Below are 16,579 nucleotides of genomic sequence, written 5' to 3'. Positions count from 1 at the left end.
TGTGTGTGTGTGTGTGTTTGTGTGCTAGTGTGACTGGCCAAACACAAAAGCCCAGGAAAAGAGAAGAGCTTCCTCAACCTTTTCTCCTCCTTTCACTCCGCGTCTCTTTTTCGTCCGTCCGCCGCTCTCAGCCTCCGCTGCCAACCATCTGTCAGTCACGCGCAACCCTCCGGGAATCCCCTCGTCTGCTGAAGCCTCCCCCCCTGGCCCCCCCGCAGCTTCGACAGAACGTCCACGTCGCTCCCACCGAGAAAATTAGCGCTCCTTCGTTCCGCCGAGCTCCGTCTGCCTCCGCTCATCCATGCCTGTGGTGGTGGTGGTGGTGGCGTGTTTGTTGGGGGGTAAATATGTCAAAAGAGAATTACACTCCAACATAAGAGCTAATTATAATTGAGTAAAAAGTAAAAAAAAAAAGAAAAGAAAAGAAAAAAAGAGGCGGCAAGCGTTAAGAAAGATGGAGAGAGTTTAAGGGCTGGAGTCCCGGCGGAGGCAGAGAAAAGTAGCGCCTTGTGCCGTTTAACAGAGCGTAGACGGCCTGCTGGGAGCTTTGGAGGAAACTTTCTCTTTTTTTTTTTTTGTTCTCCGAGGATGACAAAGCTGCAACTTTTTTTGGCTGCGTAATTATGCGCGCAACACTCTACTCACCCAGCGCGTACGGCCAAAAAGTTTTTGCCATCCACATTAATGGGCCCATAGAGAATGTGCAGTGGTGTCACTTCGCATCACGCCTTCGTAACTCACATGATTTTTGCTGCAGTACCTCGAGTGGCCACTGGAATCCTTCAGCTCCAGCCACCTTCTACTTTCTGCCCCCCCAACCCCCTCATCCTGATTTGGTTAGGCCGGTCGGATCGGATGGCCCTCAGCGGTCAGAGGCTTCGTTTGAGATGTTGAGATTGTGACGGAGACGCCGCTGCATCCAACAAATGCGTGATCTTCGCAACTGGCACATCGTTTGGAAGGCGAATGACTCAGCTTTCCAACGGCACGCCGCTCACGATAACGCTGCTACCGAAGATATCATTGGCCAGGCACTTTTTTATATTATTCTTTTTTTTTTTACATTTTTTATCTTTCGCCTTGCCCCTGCCTGTAAACAGGTCTAGATCAGAGCTGCCTTTGCTTGTGTGTTCCTGCAGGATTCCCTGCTCTGCCAGCAGTGCTCTCCCCCCAGCAGGTGTCTTTGGGTAAACCAGCCGCGGTTTTATCTGTTCTCTCCACACAGCTCTGCCTTGCAGCGCGTCCAGCTTTTTTCCACTAAAGCTGAATATTTTATTTTTTGCAGAAACACGCTTTTGGGAATCCAGGAGGAAACGCGATGCAGAAAAGAAACAAAGGAACCGAAGTTCACCCTGCATTGTTGCCGGTGGCGTTAAGACTTTTCCCTTTTAAAGCAGTTGGCTCAATCTGAAACAATTTAATCTTGCAGGCTTGGCAGTTCCCTAATACAAACTATCTGGCCATCAATAATTTCCTGGCATTGTCGGGGTAACGACTTTTGAGTTTGCTGGCGTTTTTCAGATAGTGAGCATCCACTGTTTGTCTGGAAACAAAGTTAATTTCAAATAGAATCCACTGAATTTCAAGCGGAGTCGTGGTTTAAAAACGCTCGCTGCCAATGATCCAGCTGCCGTGCAAGTTCGTGGTTAACGGTTCCTAATATCTGAGGCTGACGTGAAGGGGGAACAAAAAAAGGGGGCGTGGCCGATTCCACCATCGCCTGCCAACAGAAGCAAAGTGATTGGGAGCTTGGGGGCTTGCGCCATCTTTCTCATTGTTAATTAAAGAAAAAGCTTTTAATGCGTGGCAAACAAAAAGTTGATTTACTTACAGTTGGAATGATGAGTTTGAGTTTACCGGCGCGTTTCCAAACTCTGTAAATTCCGCTGCCAGGCGGCAGTTTTTCAAGCAACGTCAAGCAACGAGACGTTCAAGACGCACTTCCTCTCGTCGCTCTTGGTTAACCCTTCGACGTCCACACTGTAGCCTTCGGGCCAGCGAGAGGTCTGACCTGAGATTGAACCCTGTAAATCCAATCTGGGAAGAGATTCACACCCCATCTCCGACGTCCCATCGGCCCCTGCGCCCCTCCCCCGCTTTTATTACACATACAAGTCGCCGGTGTAAAGGGGAGCCATAAAACAAATGAGCAGTTGTTTCCAGATAGCATCTACCCGGGTTGCCGTGCATTGTTTTGCCACGGCGATCAAGAAGATTCGGCTGGGTTTTTTTTTTTTAAGCAGAAGGCGGTGGCGGCCGCGGCAGTGGCAGCTGCGGCAGCGGCGGCTGCGGCAGCGCTGATATCCACTTTGATATTCGCAGCTGCCTGCTCTTTATGTAGCGCTGCCTGTGGGAGAGTCCGCTCTGCAGTAGCCGCAGCGCTGTCACCTGTAATGAATCACTGGCTCTCAGCGTCATGTCTGCGCAGCTCGATAAGGCCTCTCCACTTTGGGCCGTATCGGTCCCATCACCTCCGACGGCAGCGGAGAAAACAAAAGAGGGAAACCGAGTCGGGGGAGGGAATAGGAGAAAAAACTCTGGCGCTGCCTCGTCTAACTATTGCGTCTCGCCTTCCTCGGGCATTAGCATTTTTATTAGCACGTACAGAGTGAAGGGGATTATTTACTGGCCTGATACCTCACCCTCCTCACCCCCTTTCGATCCAACCACCAGCTTTTTAATGCCCAGTCTTGCAGCGGACAGAAAGAGAAACTGGGTTCTAGTTCCTGCGGAAAAAGAAGCAGGAGATGAATGTAGGTTTTAAAAGAAGAAGCCTGAGGTCGGCCACTGGGTTTCTGCCACAGCCTCTCTGAATAACAGTAGAGGGGCCATCCATCCCATCCACCCATCATCCATTCATCCATCATTTATCCCTCCATCCATCCCATCCATCCATCCATCCCTCCCTCTATCCCATCCATCCATCTATTTATCCTTCAACCCTTCCTCCATCCATCATCCATCCCTCCATCCATCCATCCATCTATCATCCCTCCCTCATCCATCCATCATCCATCCATCTATCATCTCTCACTCCCTCCATTCATCCATCCATCCATCCATCCCTCCATCCATTCCTTCCTCCCTCCATCATCCCATCGTCCATCATTCATCCCTCCCTCTGTCCATCCATCCATCCATCCATCCATTCATCCATACCTCTCCCATCCCTCCCTCCATCCATCCATTCATCCCTCCATCCATCCATCCATTCATCCAAGGAAAACCACGACAAATGTGTTGGCTGCTAATCTCTTTGATTCCACCACTTGTACTTACTCTCAGGTTTTTCCCATTATCATGTCTAAATGTAATATTCCTTTCTCCCTGCACCCCCACCCCACCCCCTCCCTTTTTTTTTTTTGCAACGGGTCTCTTTGGATGTCTGCTGGAGCGGCACGTTAGTTCACCTCGGCTGCTTTTCTTTTCCTTTTTACAGTGAAACTCTGACAAACCCATCTGTTCAGCACCAAACTGCAGACAGACGTGCTGAGTCGCTGGCTGAGGCAGGGAGGAAAAAAAAAGAGAACGCTTAGCTGCTAAACAGCCCAGTATTTCCCTCTGGACTGGACTCGAACAAAACAAAGTACAACTATAACTGTACTGTAACTCTGCACTGTGTCTCCCAATCCGCCGAGCACTTGTCTTCCTACACGAGTTCCAAAGGTCTTTATTAAACATGTTTGTTGAGTGCGACGTGTGTCGTCTTAACTGACATTCTGATCCGGCTTTGCCGAGATCGCTCACTGCTCCGCCGTCTCTGCGTCTCCAGGCAGCATCGTGTATCTCGGGATGATGTTCGGCGCCTTCTTCTGGGGCGGCCTGTCGGACAAGTTGGGCCGCAAACAATGCCTCCTCATATCCATGTCCGTCAACGGCTTCTTCGCCTTCCTCTCCTCCTTCGTGCAAGGCTACAGCATGTTCCTGCTTTGCCGCATGGTGTCTGGTTTCGGGTGAGTACAGTTGGCGCCTCTCTCAGTTTCTCTCTCTCTCTCCCTCTCTCCCTCTCCACACCCCATTTCCCTTTAATATGTCGGAGAGATCCGGCACTCCTCTGAGGGGCTTCTCTACCCTCCCTTTGGTTCCTCCTGCTGTCCTCCGCAGAATAGGCATGTGACCAAAGGTTATTCTAAGTGGCTGGCACAAGCATATCCTCATCCAACCTTCCCCCCACATGCCCCCCAAGCAGGAACAAAAGAGCTAAAACTGAAGCAAAATTAGCCCCGGGCTGTTAATGAACATCTGTCCGTTATTTTTTTTCTTTTCAGTGCTGCTGTGGCCTGATGTATAACATGGCCCTGCATCTCCATGACCTAACGTCCCTCGTCATCATTGTTGTTGGGATTACTCCATAAAAGTAATACAGCTACTGATTACTCCTTTAAAAGTAATCTAATTACCACTTTAATTTCTTTTCCCGTTAAATTACTCTGTCACTAAAAAAAAGTAAGTAGTTTATTTACAGTAGTGGATTACTTAGTAATAGATTACTCGCCAACACTGCTCGTCATATATGATTTTGATGGTTCACTGTACGAGACTTCAAACTGTGGTGAAGCCCAGTTTACAGAGGATTAAAATTAAAGGGGAAAAAAAACAACAAAGTTTCAATGATTATATTTTTGATTTGGTTGATACTGAGGACTCAGCTGGTTTTCAGTCATTAGAAAAAGATGTTTCGGTCGTTTTCACATGTAATAGTCCAACAGACTTTTTCAAAAGGATACAATAGGGTACTCGGAATGTCGTGACAACATTCGGCATGATGCACTTTGCATTCTTTTGGAATAACGTATCCCCCTCCTCACCTGTGGTGGCGCTGTATGAAGACACACCAGACTTATGTAAGAAGGGTTGGCAAAATGAGCAAAGGCTTCAGCCTACACCTTTTTGGCCGATGTATGATATTATGATTATTGTTTTGTTTGATGTATTTGCATGTACAATATTGAAAAACAACCAAAAATAAACTCACTAAAACTCACCAAACTAAACACACAGGTAGCCTTGCAGTTGTTTCATGCTGGCTAACTGGATTGACATTGTTTTGGTGATGTATTTTAGTCTGACCATCATTTCACTTATACATAATAGAAATTAATAAAAAAAAAAAAAAAGTGGCATTTGTTTGGCTGCATCTATTCTAAAAGGTTTTCTGAGACTATTATTTCCAACCTGCAAAAGTCTCTCTGCGCGTTGCTGTTCACGGTCCGGTACAACCCGCTGCATAAACAGCTTAATGGCAATGTGTTGCATTTGTTAATAAGTTCAGTAAGTGTTCAGCCTTTTTCCCAGGTAAATTTTACCTGCTGAGAGAATATCAAAGTAAGTAGGTAAAAAAACAACAAAAAGTTGGGCCAGTCATACTATTTTCTTGCCCTCAGTGTGATGATATTCAGTATAACAACACTGCTTGCATGCAATGATGCTTCAGTATCAGACCCGAAAAGGGCTCAAAGCCCCGTTATGTAAAAAGAGAAATCGACCACAGTTCTGAACACTTCACAAAACATTTTACACGAACATCACAATAACTTGCCATTCACTCCAGGTCACCACTGCTGCTTCCCTTTGCTGAATCCCACTCCCAAGTCAAGCCGTGTGCCGTTTAGGTTTTTTCCCCTCTCATCATCTAATGAGTTTACGGCTGGAACCGTGAAACACACGAGGGAGCCAGCCAGGCGCAGGCACAGATGGGCTCTGCATGACGCCTCACTTATTGCCACTGATGTCACAAGTCACATTCACAAAATGTACCTTGGAGAAAGAGGTCAAAAGTTGAGGTTGCGGGGGAGGATTGAGCTGCAAACACTTTCCTGGCGATTTGAAATGCGTTACTGTGGGGTTCATGGCTGTTGTTTTCTACATCAGTGAATAGTTGTTCTTCTGATTGCCGAGTGTTTCAAGCTTATATTCAAAGTAATATCAATTCTTGCTTTTGTAAATACTCTATGTCTGTTTCAGAGTCGACTTCCGGTTAGTTCTGGGTGAAAGCGTTTCGTTTTTTTTTTTCTTTGACCGCACTGCAGAAAGCGATTGGACTATTTACAGAAAGTATTCCCTATTGGTTGGTAGTTCATAATTCAACATGTAAGGTGAACTACGGTAGAATGCCCCCCTTCCATATGTGCCTTTACATATGGCTCCACTCCAGCAGAGCCGCAAGGTGACGACGGCCGAACGTGAATAAATATCAGGGGAGTGAAAAAAAAAACCTAAAAGAATAAAAGAATTTTGTTTTTTGAACCCCAAAAGAGAATCCAACATGTCCAAAGGCGGCTCTGGCACACACGAGCTGTGTAACTGCAGCAAATAGCAAAATGAGATGCGTAAATTAAGGCGTGTAAATGAGTTTCACAGCCCGTGTGCTCATCTTGTCAGAGTGACAAATCGAGGAACGCGGCTCCTTTGCCTCCCTTTCCCCCCCCGACTTGAATGATTCCTACTGGTCGTTGATCGTTGATCTGCTCCACGTGTTTCTAAAGTGTACATTGCCTCGTGCGCTAGCGTGATGGAGCGAGCCCATTTTAAAAACGTCTCCTCCGCAGGATTGGCGGGGCGGTGCCCATCGTCTTCTCCTACTTTGCCGAGGTGCTGGCCCGGGAGAAGAGAGGAGAACATCTGAGCTGGCTGTGCATGTTCTGGATGATCGGCGGCATTTACGCCTCGGCCATGGCCTGGGCCATCATCCCACACTACGGTGAGTAGTGGCCAGTCACTTCACAGCCACGCTGCATTGTACACCTTTACTTACAGTTAATGAAAATGGGATTCCAACCCGGCTCGCTTTAATTGGTTTTCCTTTAGTGAGGCTCCATCACAGAGTGTTCCTGACTTGAATCAATCCGTGTTAATATTCAAGCAGCAGGACATTAAAGCCCATAATAAGAAATCCTCTTCTTAAATGAATGCAAAGGAGCTGCTGGTTGTTGATTTTTTTTCATCATCAGATTTTAACATTTAAAATTGCTAAAGGGACAGTTAAGTGTAATGCATTGAGGAGCTCAGCAAAAGTAAAGTGCATGCTGTATGTTTAAAGGGACAGTTCGGAACAGCGAAACTCGTTCCTGCTGTTGTTCTCGGCTGAACGATGGAATCCATCTTCATTCCGGTGACGCACGTGTTCAGTGTTGTGCCGCCTCTGGTTCTCATAGCCGTCGTGTGAAATCATGCGGCTTATTGCCCTGTTACCTCGTCCCCCTTTGTGACATTTTCTCAGCTATTGACGCGACGTTGGCTGCTCGCGGGAAAGATTTTTCTCAACCCTTCGTGTTCGGTGTTTTGACTTATGGCTCCGCGATCTGGCCACTGACCCTGTAGTTGATTGAGGCTAATTCTGTGTCAACCCAACCAGAGCTTGACAGCACAAACATTTGATTTTGATAGTACAGCATTTTTATCTTTTTTTTTTAAAGAACCTGACTTGATCTGTGGGCATCGTGCAGTGAGTGTCTGCTAAGAAATAGTAAAAATGAATGAATGCGAGAGGGTGACAAATCCTCCCATATAAATCAGTTTATTGCCGAACGACCTGTCTACCTCACCCATATAACATTTTATATTTTACAGTTTGGTGTGTTCTGTTCGGGCTTTTATTCGAATCATTATTTTCTCAATTGAATGATAGTGAATCTTGTATTTTCATTTGCTGCAATATTCCCTAATATTATATCAGTAAGTGAGTAATCTAAGTGAAAATTTCATGTGCATTTAGTTTGCAGGAACAGAATCGTGGTCCATCATGTCATCATGTAATAATTCCATCAATGTATTGTCAGTTATTGCCAGTTAAGGCATCAGGAGAACATGTTGGCAGCCTCTGCTTTACTGTCCGGCAAACTTGAGAACTTAAGGATAAGCACGCTTCATAGTAATAATAATAATAAACATGATAATAAAGCATGGATTAGATGCTTAATCATTTAATCACAGTTAATTATTTTGATGCAAATAATCGATGACATAATTTTTTTTGTTTTTGTTTTTTTTTAGCTATTGAGGAAGCCTCTGTGTTTTTACACTTGTGCGTCGTACATTTCAGCTGTTCTTTGCATTCAGACAGCCCAATTCATCAAACCTTTCATCAGCGCCAATCCAATATCGCAGTACAGCACGTGCTCGGGCGGCGGGAGATGATTGATGACGTGTGTTTACCCGGGCAGACACGGATACAGACAGCCGGCAGAAGCAGAAACAGTACGAGCGGAGTGAATCAAATGCGACGTCCCGCTCTCGTCTCCGAGCTGCGGCTTCGCTCCTTCTGTCGGGAATCACGTCGCTGGGTCCGAAACAACGACGAGCAGAGTCCCAAGAACGACGACGTCGACGACGACGACGTCGCTCGGTCGGCGCGGCGGCGCTGAGGACGGAGCCTCCTGCCGCTCTGCTGCGAGCACGTCGACACGATGGAAAACACGCGTGACGGAAATGCAAAACAGTCGGCGTCGCGCGAGACCCCCCTCCAGGAGGCGCGTAAACATAAAGCAGGTGGCAGCGTAGGCGGAGGACGTTTTTACGGGAGGATAAAAGGCGGCCCAAAAAAAAAAAAAAAAAAGGTTTTGTGTGTCAGCACAAGCAGTAGCTGTGGAAGTCGAAAAACGCAAAAAAAAAAAAAGGCGAAGGGGAGCTGGTGACACGCAAGCTGCCAGCGGACGTTCAGTGCTGAACACGACGTCCAGAACAAACAGCTGCGCTGGCGTTTTTGTCTTTAAATTCCAGTTTAATGGCTCATAAACACAGGCATTAAAAGGCGGCCTAATATAAACAGGTGGATATAATCTTGCACAACAGCTGGATCTCGAAGATTTCAATATTAAATCTCACTAATCCACAGTGTTGGCGAGTAATCTATTACTAAATAATCCACTACTTGCGATTAACTTTTTTAGTAAAAGAGTAATGTAAGGGGATTACTGTGGCAAAACTGGTAATTATATTATAATTACTTTATGAAGTAACGATTCCATTACTTTTCTGAAATATTTTGCAGCGGCCAAAGAAAAAAACAGCGATTGCGTTTGATAGCTGGAAATACAAACATTATTTTGAGGTCATCTCATCTGAATCAAAGAATATTGTGTTTCGTTGTACGCTATGTGCAGGAAACAAGACGTCCTCAACTGCTACTTTATCTTTTTTTAACTAAAGCAATTAGTAATTAGTAATTGATTACTTATGAAACAAAGTGGTTAAAGGAATTATTAGATTACTTTTTCATGGAGTCAATCATTAGTTGGACTACTTTTATAGAGTAATCTCAACAACACTGCTCATCCGTCTTGCCAGGCTCCAGTGGAAAACATTTTGTGTCAGTCTTAAAAATCGCACAAGATTCCGTGACCAGTCAGCTTCAGTTGCGATGACGCTGGAAAAAAACAGCTGCCTTTTTTTTTTTAAAGCGCATGGGAAGAGGAGGAAAGGTTTAACAAAGTGTCCCGCTGTCCGACTGCAGTCGCAGTCGTTTTTATGAGAACGGTGCTGACGGCTTTTCTCGACGTTTTCTACTTTGCTCCCTGCCGGGACTTCAGTTAAACACCGTGGCGCATTGCAGTCGGCCGTTTGGGCGGTGACGCACGTCTCACGTCGTCCCTGGAACCAGTAGAGCCTCGCTGGGTGTAGCCATGTGTCTCAACTGTCAGCTTCCCTTCTGAAAATCGGAACTGGCCCTGTTTGAACCTCCGGTTTCCATTTTGCCTCCTATTTTCAAACGCTCCCCCTTCGGGCTGAGCTAACCTAACGGGCTCTGCAGCACGTTTTGCGGGAAAACGCGACGGTCCGCGCGGGAGAGTGATTTCGCGCGAGAGGGTGAGAACAGGAGCGACGACGTGACATGACATCGGTTTTCGGGGCGCGGGGGGCGGAGGACGTGGAGGAGAGGAGGAGCTGAGAGAGTGAGATAGGGAGGAGCAGAGGGAAGGAGAGGCGGCGGGCGCGGCTGATTTATGAGGCCCGCGTCGGGGGATAATCGAAAGGTGAAGGGATACAGCTGAGGGCTGGAGGGAGGGCGGTGGCACACAACAAAGGGAGGGGGACAGGGTGAGGAATTAGTTAATGAAAAGAGGAGTGGGAGGATGAGTCATGGGGTGGGAGGTAGAAGGGGCGTCGAGGGGGAGGGGTTACGCCTGGGCGTCGCACTGTTAAATGCAAGATGGCGGGTCAAACGAGAGCTACACCCAAAGCCATCTGGAGTCAACCCTTCTGTTTCCTGACCGCAGTGTACTGCAGTGTGAATTCAATTAAATGAATCGCAATTAACTGAACATTTTTGACACGTGTAGTTAATATCATCATAACAGCGTAGTGGCAGGAAAGAGCAATTCACCTGTAGATACTGTGATGGTCATGATATAGCTAGAACAGGTTACTTTTAAACAACTTTTTTTTTTTAAAGAAAAAGTTGAAATGTGACCCATTAGAAGTCAACTTAAAGTCAGAGGATAAATGTATAGGGTGTTGTTACTGTTCTCTAATGTAAAAATTAACATCAACATTATTTAAGGGTTAAATAATGTGTTCCTCACTCATTTTTCATTGTGAAATTTAGGTTCTCAGGAAAAATCGCAGCTTATCAATTAATCGTTGATCGATCGATAAGGTCAATCAACTCATGATTAATTAATTCATCAGAAACTTGCTTCCCTATTTCTGATCCTGAGCTGAGCTGATCATATCGCCCCGACGTTTCCCACACTTGCAAGAATTCCTCCTTCCCCGTGTGTGTGCAGTCGCACAGTTGTCTGTGCTGTACTCACCTCTTCGTCCTGGAAACTGCTGCACCCTCCCGCTCGCTTCATTACAGGCTCGGCTCACAAGCACACTAAAGCAGTTTTTGTGGTCTTGTGTAGCTGTGTAACAATGACAAGATTCTTTGTGGAAGTTCTCTTACACATGAGTAAGCACACGCCTGTGTGTCGTGTGTGTGTGAGCGATCCGACTGAGGGTCATAATTGAGGTCAATTGATTAGACGCCAGTGTTTTAACACATTTTTCCTCCCAGACGCAGTGGTGTGTGTGTAATAGGTTCTGCCGCAGTGCACTTTGCATTGACTGGAGTTGTTGGCTGGTGGGCTAAGGCCAGACAACTGTGTGTGTGTGTGTGTGTGTGTGTGTGTGTGTGTGTGTGTGTGTGCGTGTGCGTTTGTGTGTTGGTCTTCTATTCTGTTTCAAGATCTCGGCAAATTCCATTAGAGAACAACTGTCGTTTGTGAATGCGACGTGTGTACAATACACTGCAGTGCGAGTCCCTGTGTGCTGTAAAATATGTGTCACTGCATTGAAGAGAAGCCAAGGACAGTGTGTGTGTGTGTGTGTGTGTGTGTGTGTGTGTGTGTGTGTGTGTGTGTGTGCGCGTGCTCACTTACTGTAGAGTAGGAACATAAATCTCGCTGAGTATCTGAATCAGTCAGCCGTCCCCTCCAGTCCATTAAAGCTTTAATCCCCCTAATGAGGTTTGTACTGGTGCAGGCTGGAGCCCCACAGGCAGCGAGGGGCTTACGGCGCCTATGACAGGGCCCCCGTGCGCACCGCTACCACTGGCCCTGAAGCTTAAATCAGAAAGATGATTTGGGGGAAAACCGCAGCGGCACTTCGTGGTGCTGAAAATGTTCACACTCTCATTTTTGTTCGTTCTTTGTTACGATGTGCTTTTTATTTAAAAAAAAAAAATTTCAATGTCCCCTTTGGTCAGTATGTAAAATGTATCATCGTCCAGACAGCTTTTCCAGCTCCACATGAAGAATGTGTTCAGCCTGCATTAGCTCCCCGGATCGCGGTCATGCTTGAGGTTACCCATTAACGCTACATTACTCTGGGACAGCAAACACTCTTAATTTCACATTCATGCATCCGCGATCACTGACACTTATGATCCATTCCAAGAAGCTCAGATTGAAATTTCTTTTTTGGGGAGGGGGGGGTATTCCGGAACCAGTGAGTCGTCTTTTAGTTTTTGGCAAAGGCAAGACACAGCTGCTGCTGATCTGCTGCTTGAAACCACAGAAGAAGCCTTGCCGCTGACTAGATCGCTGCAGAAATTCATCTTATCTGAAATGAAAGGTGCTTTTTGCAAGTCTTTATTCCCTAACTGGCCGTGGCAGTTCAGATAAATACCTTGGTGCACTGCAGCTCCCCGTGAGGAGTTGCAGTGCAGCTGGCAACAGCTCGAGTTTAGTCGAGCTGTTGCCAACTGGCTCAACTGGCAAGTAAAAATAAAAGCTGATTGGTTTGCTGTGAATTTGATAGACAGCGGGATAATCGGATAATGTTCCGTTCGTTTATAGTGATGGTTCTCCCTTCTCCTGTTTTATTTCACCTCTCTGTTGCTTTTTTACGAGACATGTGCGTGAAATAAAGCCGGTGGATGTAGAAATGTGGCACTGCAGCGACATCTGAGTCTTATAGATTGTGGCTTTATCAGTGCGCTGCTGCAAGCTATTAAAAGCTTCAGGTTTACAAAAAAGCAGGTTCATTGGTTTCACCAACTTGTGGAAGCTGCGCCTGTCATTCAGCCCTGAGACGTGACACAAAGCAGGGAATGTGTTTTCTGTCCGTGCGTATTTTCTGTTCCTTTTTCTTTTTCTCTCCGCACTCGATTTCGGCTGTTTGCAAGGTCCCCACGCGGCGCCGTCGCATCCATCTCTCTCCCTCACGCCTCTCTCAACGCGGCTGCTTCTCTCCCCCTCGGCAGGCTGGAGCTTCAGCATGGGCTCGGCCTACCAGTTCCACAGCTGGAGGGTGTTCGTGGTGGTGTGCGCGCTGCCGTGCGTCTCCGCAGTGGTGGCGCTCACTTTTATGCCAGAGAGCCCTCGCTTCTACCTGGAGGTAAGAGACACGCACGCGCGCACGCGCGCACGCACGCACGCACGCACGCACGCACGGACCTCTAGTGTGGCGCCGCCATTTTCACTCCTAATGGTGGCGATAATGACTTCCGCAGGAATCAGAGTGCAGGGAAAAAAGAAGGAATCTGCTTCTGTGTGTCATCTTTACCTTAATGTTGCCCTTTTAAACAGACCGTTAGTGTGGTGATGAGTGGGTACAGAAAATGTGTGAGGTTCAGTGTTGGCGACTAATCTATTACTAAGTAATCCACCACTATAATTAAACAACTTTTTAAATAATGGACAAATCGTAATTACTACAGCAAGTAACGAATCCATTACTTTTCCAAAATATTTTGCAAGCTAAAAATGTTTTATTTACAAAATGTCCAAAACTTAGAAAAACAACCAAAAACAACAATGTCGCAGATTGATGATGCAGCCGTGCACGCAACGTCACTGATATGCGACGACGCACCAAAACAAGCATGGCGGCGGCAAAAGAAAAAGCATAGATTGGGTTTGATAGCTGGAAACGACATTGTTTTGAGTTCATCTCGTCTAAATCAAAGAATGTTGTGGTTCGTTGGACGTTATGTGCAGGAAACAAGACGTTCTGTTCATCATAAAGTGTTGAAAGCCATGTTTGCGAGTAAGTCAGCAGTACTCTGCGCAGTAGAGGTCTTTTAACTACTGTGCTTCTGATTATTTTAACAATATGGGCTGTGCAGAAGGCACCAGTGCTGTATATCAGTTGGTTCTATGAAATGTGCAGTTTGCATTCAGAGAGCCAACATTCCTTCATGTTAAGAGGACAGAGGCAATATTTGGAATTGCAGAATTTGCACTTAATGAAGTTCATTCCAAAGCACTGAGCAACTGTTACTTGATCTCTTTTGCAACTAAATTAATTAGTAATTAGTAATTGATTACTTATGAAACAAAGTAGTTAAGGAGTACTCAGTAATCAGTAGTTGGATTACTTTTTTTGGAGTAATCCCAACAACACTGGTGAAGTTCAGTAAAGTGCTTCTGACATCTTTGGAAATCTGTTAACACAACATGCACAAGCAAAAAGCCACTATAAGAAAATTCACAAAAAAAAACAACCTGTAAATGCATAAGAGTTCATTGGACGCGCTGGAGACATGTCATTTATTGACAGTGCCAGTTTTTCAAAAGGAGTCCACACATACGAGCAGCGTGATAAGAGTTGTAAATCCTTGTCTTCCAACCAACCAATCAATCAATCAATCAATCAATCAATGTAATTGCCGCCAAACTTAGCAACTGTAACGCACTCCACGGCGCTGTGCGGAGGGTCGGCGTTTGAGCCACGAGAGGCTTAATTCTGCGCTGCGCGCCAGCAGGGGAATGAGGTGCGGCCGCGTAGATCAGGGTGGAAACGCAGTTATTAAAGAGTCAAAGGGCCTGAATACAAACCTAATGGCGTGAAAATGTGTCATTAGGAACGGAAAACGAAGGCAAGTGGGGAAATAAGAAGAAAAAAAAGAAAAAACGTTCATGCTTTCTTTGTTTCATTTTACAAATTTGTGAGGAAATGTTGACTGGGTTTTTTGGGGGGGACAATTTTTCTTCTTTTGACGCCTCCCCCTCCAGACGGGCAAACACGACGAGGCCTGGATGGTGCTCAAGCACATCCACGACACCAACATGCGCGCTCGCGGCGAGCCCGAGAGAGTGTTCACGGTGAGTGCACGCTTCCCCGATCCCCCCCCGCCCCCCTCTCTCTTCCCCCATCACACAGGCGGGTGACAGGTCGGTGTCTCCCCCTGCAGGTCAACAGGATCAAGATCCCCAAGCAGCTGGACGAGCTGGTGGAGATGCAGAATGAGTCAGCCAACCCTGTGCTCAAGGTGCTCTCCAAGATCAAGGCCGAGCTCAGAGGGGTACGTTTGTTTTTCTTCTGCTAATTTTCTCCTTTTCTTTCTGCGCTGATTTCCGCTACGAACAAACGACTTGCTTTTTATTCTTTTTTGTAACAGATCTGGGTAACATTCATGAAATGCTTCAGCTACCCAGTGAAAGACAACACTATCAAGCTGGCTGCCGTCTGGTTCACACTCTCTTTTGGGTAGGAAGTTTTTTTTGTTTTTTGAAAAAAAATAATAAAATAACATCTCCACTCGAGCGCTACTCACACCCATTCTCCGCATTATCATCCCAGACTTTTGTCACGCTGAACGGCACCTCGCTGAGTCACCACTCCGCCCCACACTAGCTTAATATCAGCTACAGCGAGGCAGTTAGCGCGAGGCCAGAGCTTCTAATCACTGCTGACAGGACACATCGCAAAGACGGCGCCCTTGTCTTCTCAAAGATCTGCTTAAAAATGCAAACGTGTCAGAAGGTCTTGGCACGTCTTCCTGACAATATGATATAAGTGTGTCTGATAAAACCTGAAAGTCATTCGCTCCGGCAACATGACCTATCACCTGCGCAAGAGGCAGCAGCTAGAATAGCTTTCAAGTGATCGCCCCCAAAAGCTGGTCTTGCTCAGTTTAATCACATGACCAGGGAGTAGCCTTGTTAAAACACTTTAAAAGGGCTTTCAAATACGTTACAAAAAAAGGAGAAGCTGAGAGAGGAAAGTGTCTCGTCCGTGAGCTTTATTACTTTGACCCTCCACAGACTGCAGGCGAATCTGATTCTAATCAGATTCCTCCTCAAATCCGATTTTTAGGGCTGACTGTCACACACTGGTTTTAGCAAGTGTCCAAATGGGATCTGGCCATCCATCAGTGTGTTTGGAGCTGTTCACACTGAGACGCATCTGTCCAAATGCGATTTGAAACTACCTCCCGAAGGTGGTTTCAATCCGTTTTGCAAAAATCTGAATGAATCTGATTTGTGACTGTTCAGACTACAAAAGAGCCATCCGGTTTCAATCTGGATCTGGGCTGGAAAAAAAAAAAAATCGGATTTCGGCTGGCAATCTGAACGCGGCCGAAGTTTCACTACGTCGAGTCAAACGGCGGATGTGCGCAGGTTCTACGGGCTCTCCGTGTGGTTCCCCGACGTCATCAAGCACCTCCAGGCCGACGAGTACGCCTCCCGGGTGAAGATCCACAAAGGCGAGAGCATCGAGGACTTCACCTTCAACTTCACCCTGGAGAACCAGATCCACCGGAACGGAGTGTTTCTCAACGACAGGTGAGGGGGGGGGGCCACGCCGATCTCAAGTTCCTGGGCCTTAGAAACCCAAACGCGGCTTGAAACTCACTCGGCAGTCTCCCTCGGCGGCGCCGTGTTGCGCTGCCCTGGGATAGCCGGCCGCGCTATCCGTCATCGCCGCCCCCGGCAGCACTGCGCCGCCGGTGAAATGAATCCTGCCTTTTTATCTCTCGCACCGCCAGGAAATTAAAAGACTTATCTCCCTCGCTCTCTCCCACTTTTTCTTTCTTTCCCCTGCGCACACAAACACACACACACACACATGCACACTCACACACATACACACGCACACACACACACAAACACGCGCAAGAAGACTCTCTCTCGCACAAAGGCTTCAGAGGAGACGCATAAATGCTTCCTTTTTTGTTATTTCTGCACCGTCCTCGCTGGGGGAGGACAGAGCGCGGGTTTATTTTGGAGATTACATCGACGCTCATGCGATCCGTCACGCTGCACGCAGATCGTTCACCGGCAGCCGGGCCCTGCCATGTGACTATAAGACGTGCTGGAAGTTGGACTTCCCTGGCAGGAGAGCTGCTCGTGCATTTGAATTCACAGATCAA

General features: G+C 46.8%; 1 protein-coding gene and 1 long non-coding RNA gene across 2 annotated transcripts in view; both read left to right on the top strand.

The window, feature by feature from the left end:
- LOC142890478 (uncharacterized) overlaps positions 1-16,579 on the top strand; it is a 79,630-nt gene that overhangs the window by 33,556 nt on the left and 29,495 nt on the right. The gene's annotated exons all lie outside the window — the stretch shown is intronic.
- Positions 1-16,579, top strand: part of LOC142890470 (synaptic vesicle glycoprotein 2C-like) — a 36,893-nt gene that overhangs the window by 13,890 nt on the left and 6,424 nt on the right. Inside the window, exons 3-9 of the mRNA XM_076029530.1 lie at positions 3,773-3,953; positions 6,549-6,700; positions 12,686-12,819; positions 14,439-14,528; positions 14,618-14,728; positions 14,825-14,913; positions 15,828-15,992. Coding sequence (XP_075885645.1) covers positions 3,773-3,953; positions 6,549-6,700; positions 12,686-12,819; positions 14,439-14,528; positions 14,618-14,728; positions 14,825-14,913; positions 15,828-15,992 — 922 coding nt within the window. The remainder of the gene's footprint in view (positions 1-3,772; positions 3,954-6,548; positions 6,701-12,685; positions 12,820-14,438; positions 14,529-14,617; positions 14,729-14,824; positions 14,914-15,827; positions 15,993-16,579) is intronic.

Source organism: Nelusetta ayraudi, unplaced genomic scaffold, assembly GCF_046127955.1.
Source record: "Nelusetta ayraudi isolate G7.1 ecotype Tasmania unplaced genomic scaffold, CSIRO-AGI_Nayr_v1 ptg000026l, whole genome shotgun sequence".
Classification (NCBI taxonomy): domain Eukaryota; kingdom Metazoa; phylum Chordata; class Actinopteri; order Tetraodontiformes; family Monacanthidae; genus Nelusetta; species Nelusetta ayraudi.
This window is presented reverse-complemented; position numbering and strand designations above follow the sequence as displayed.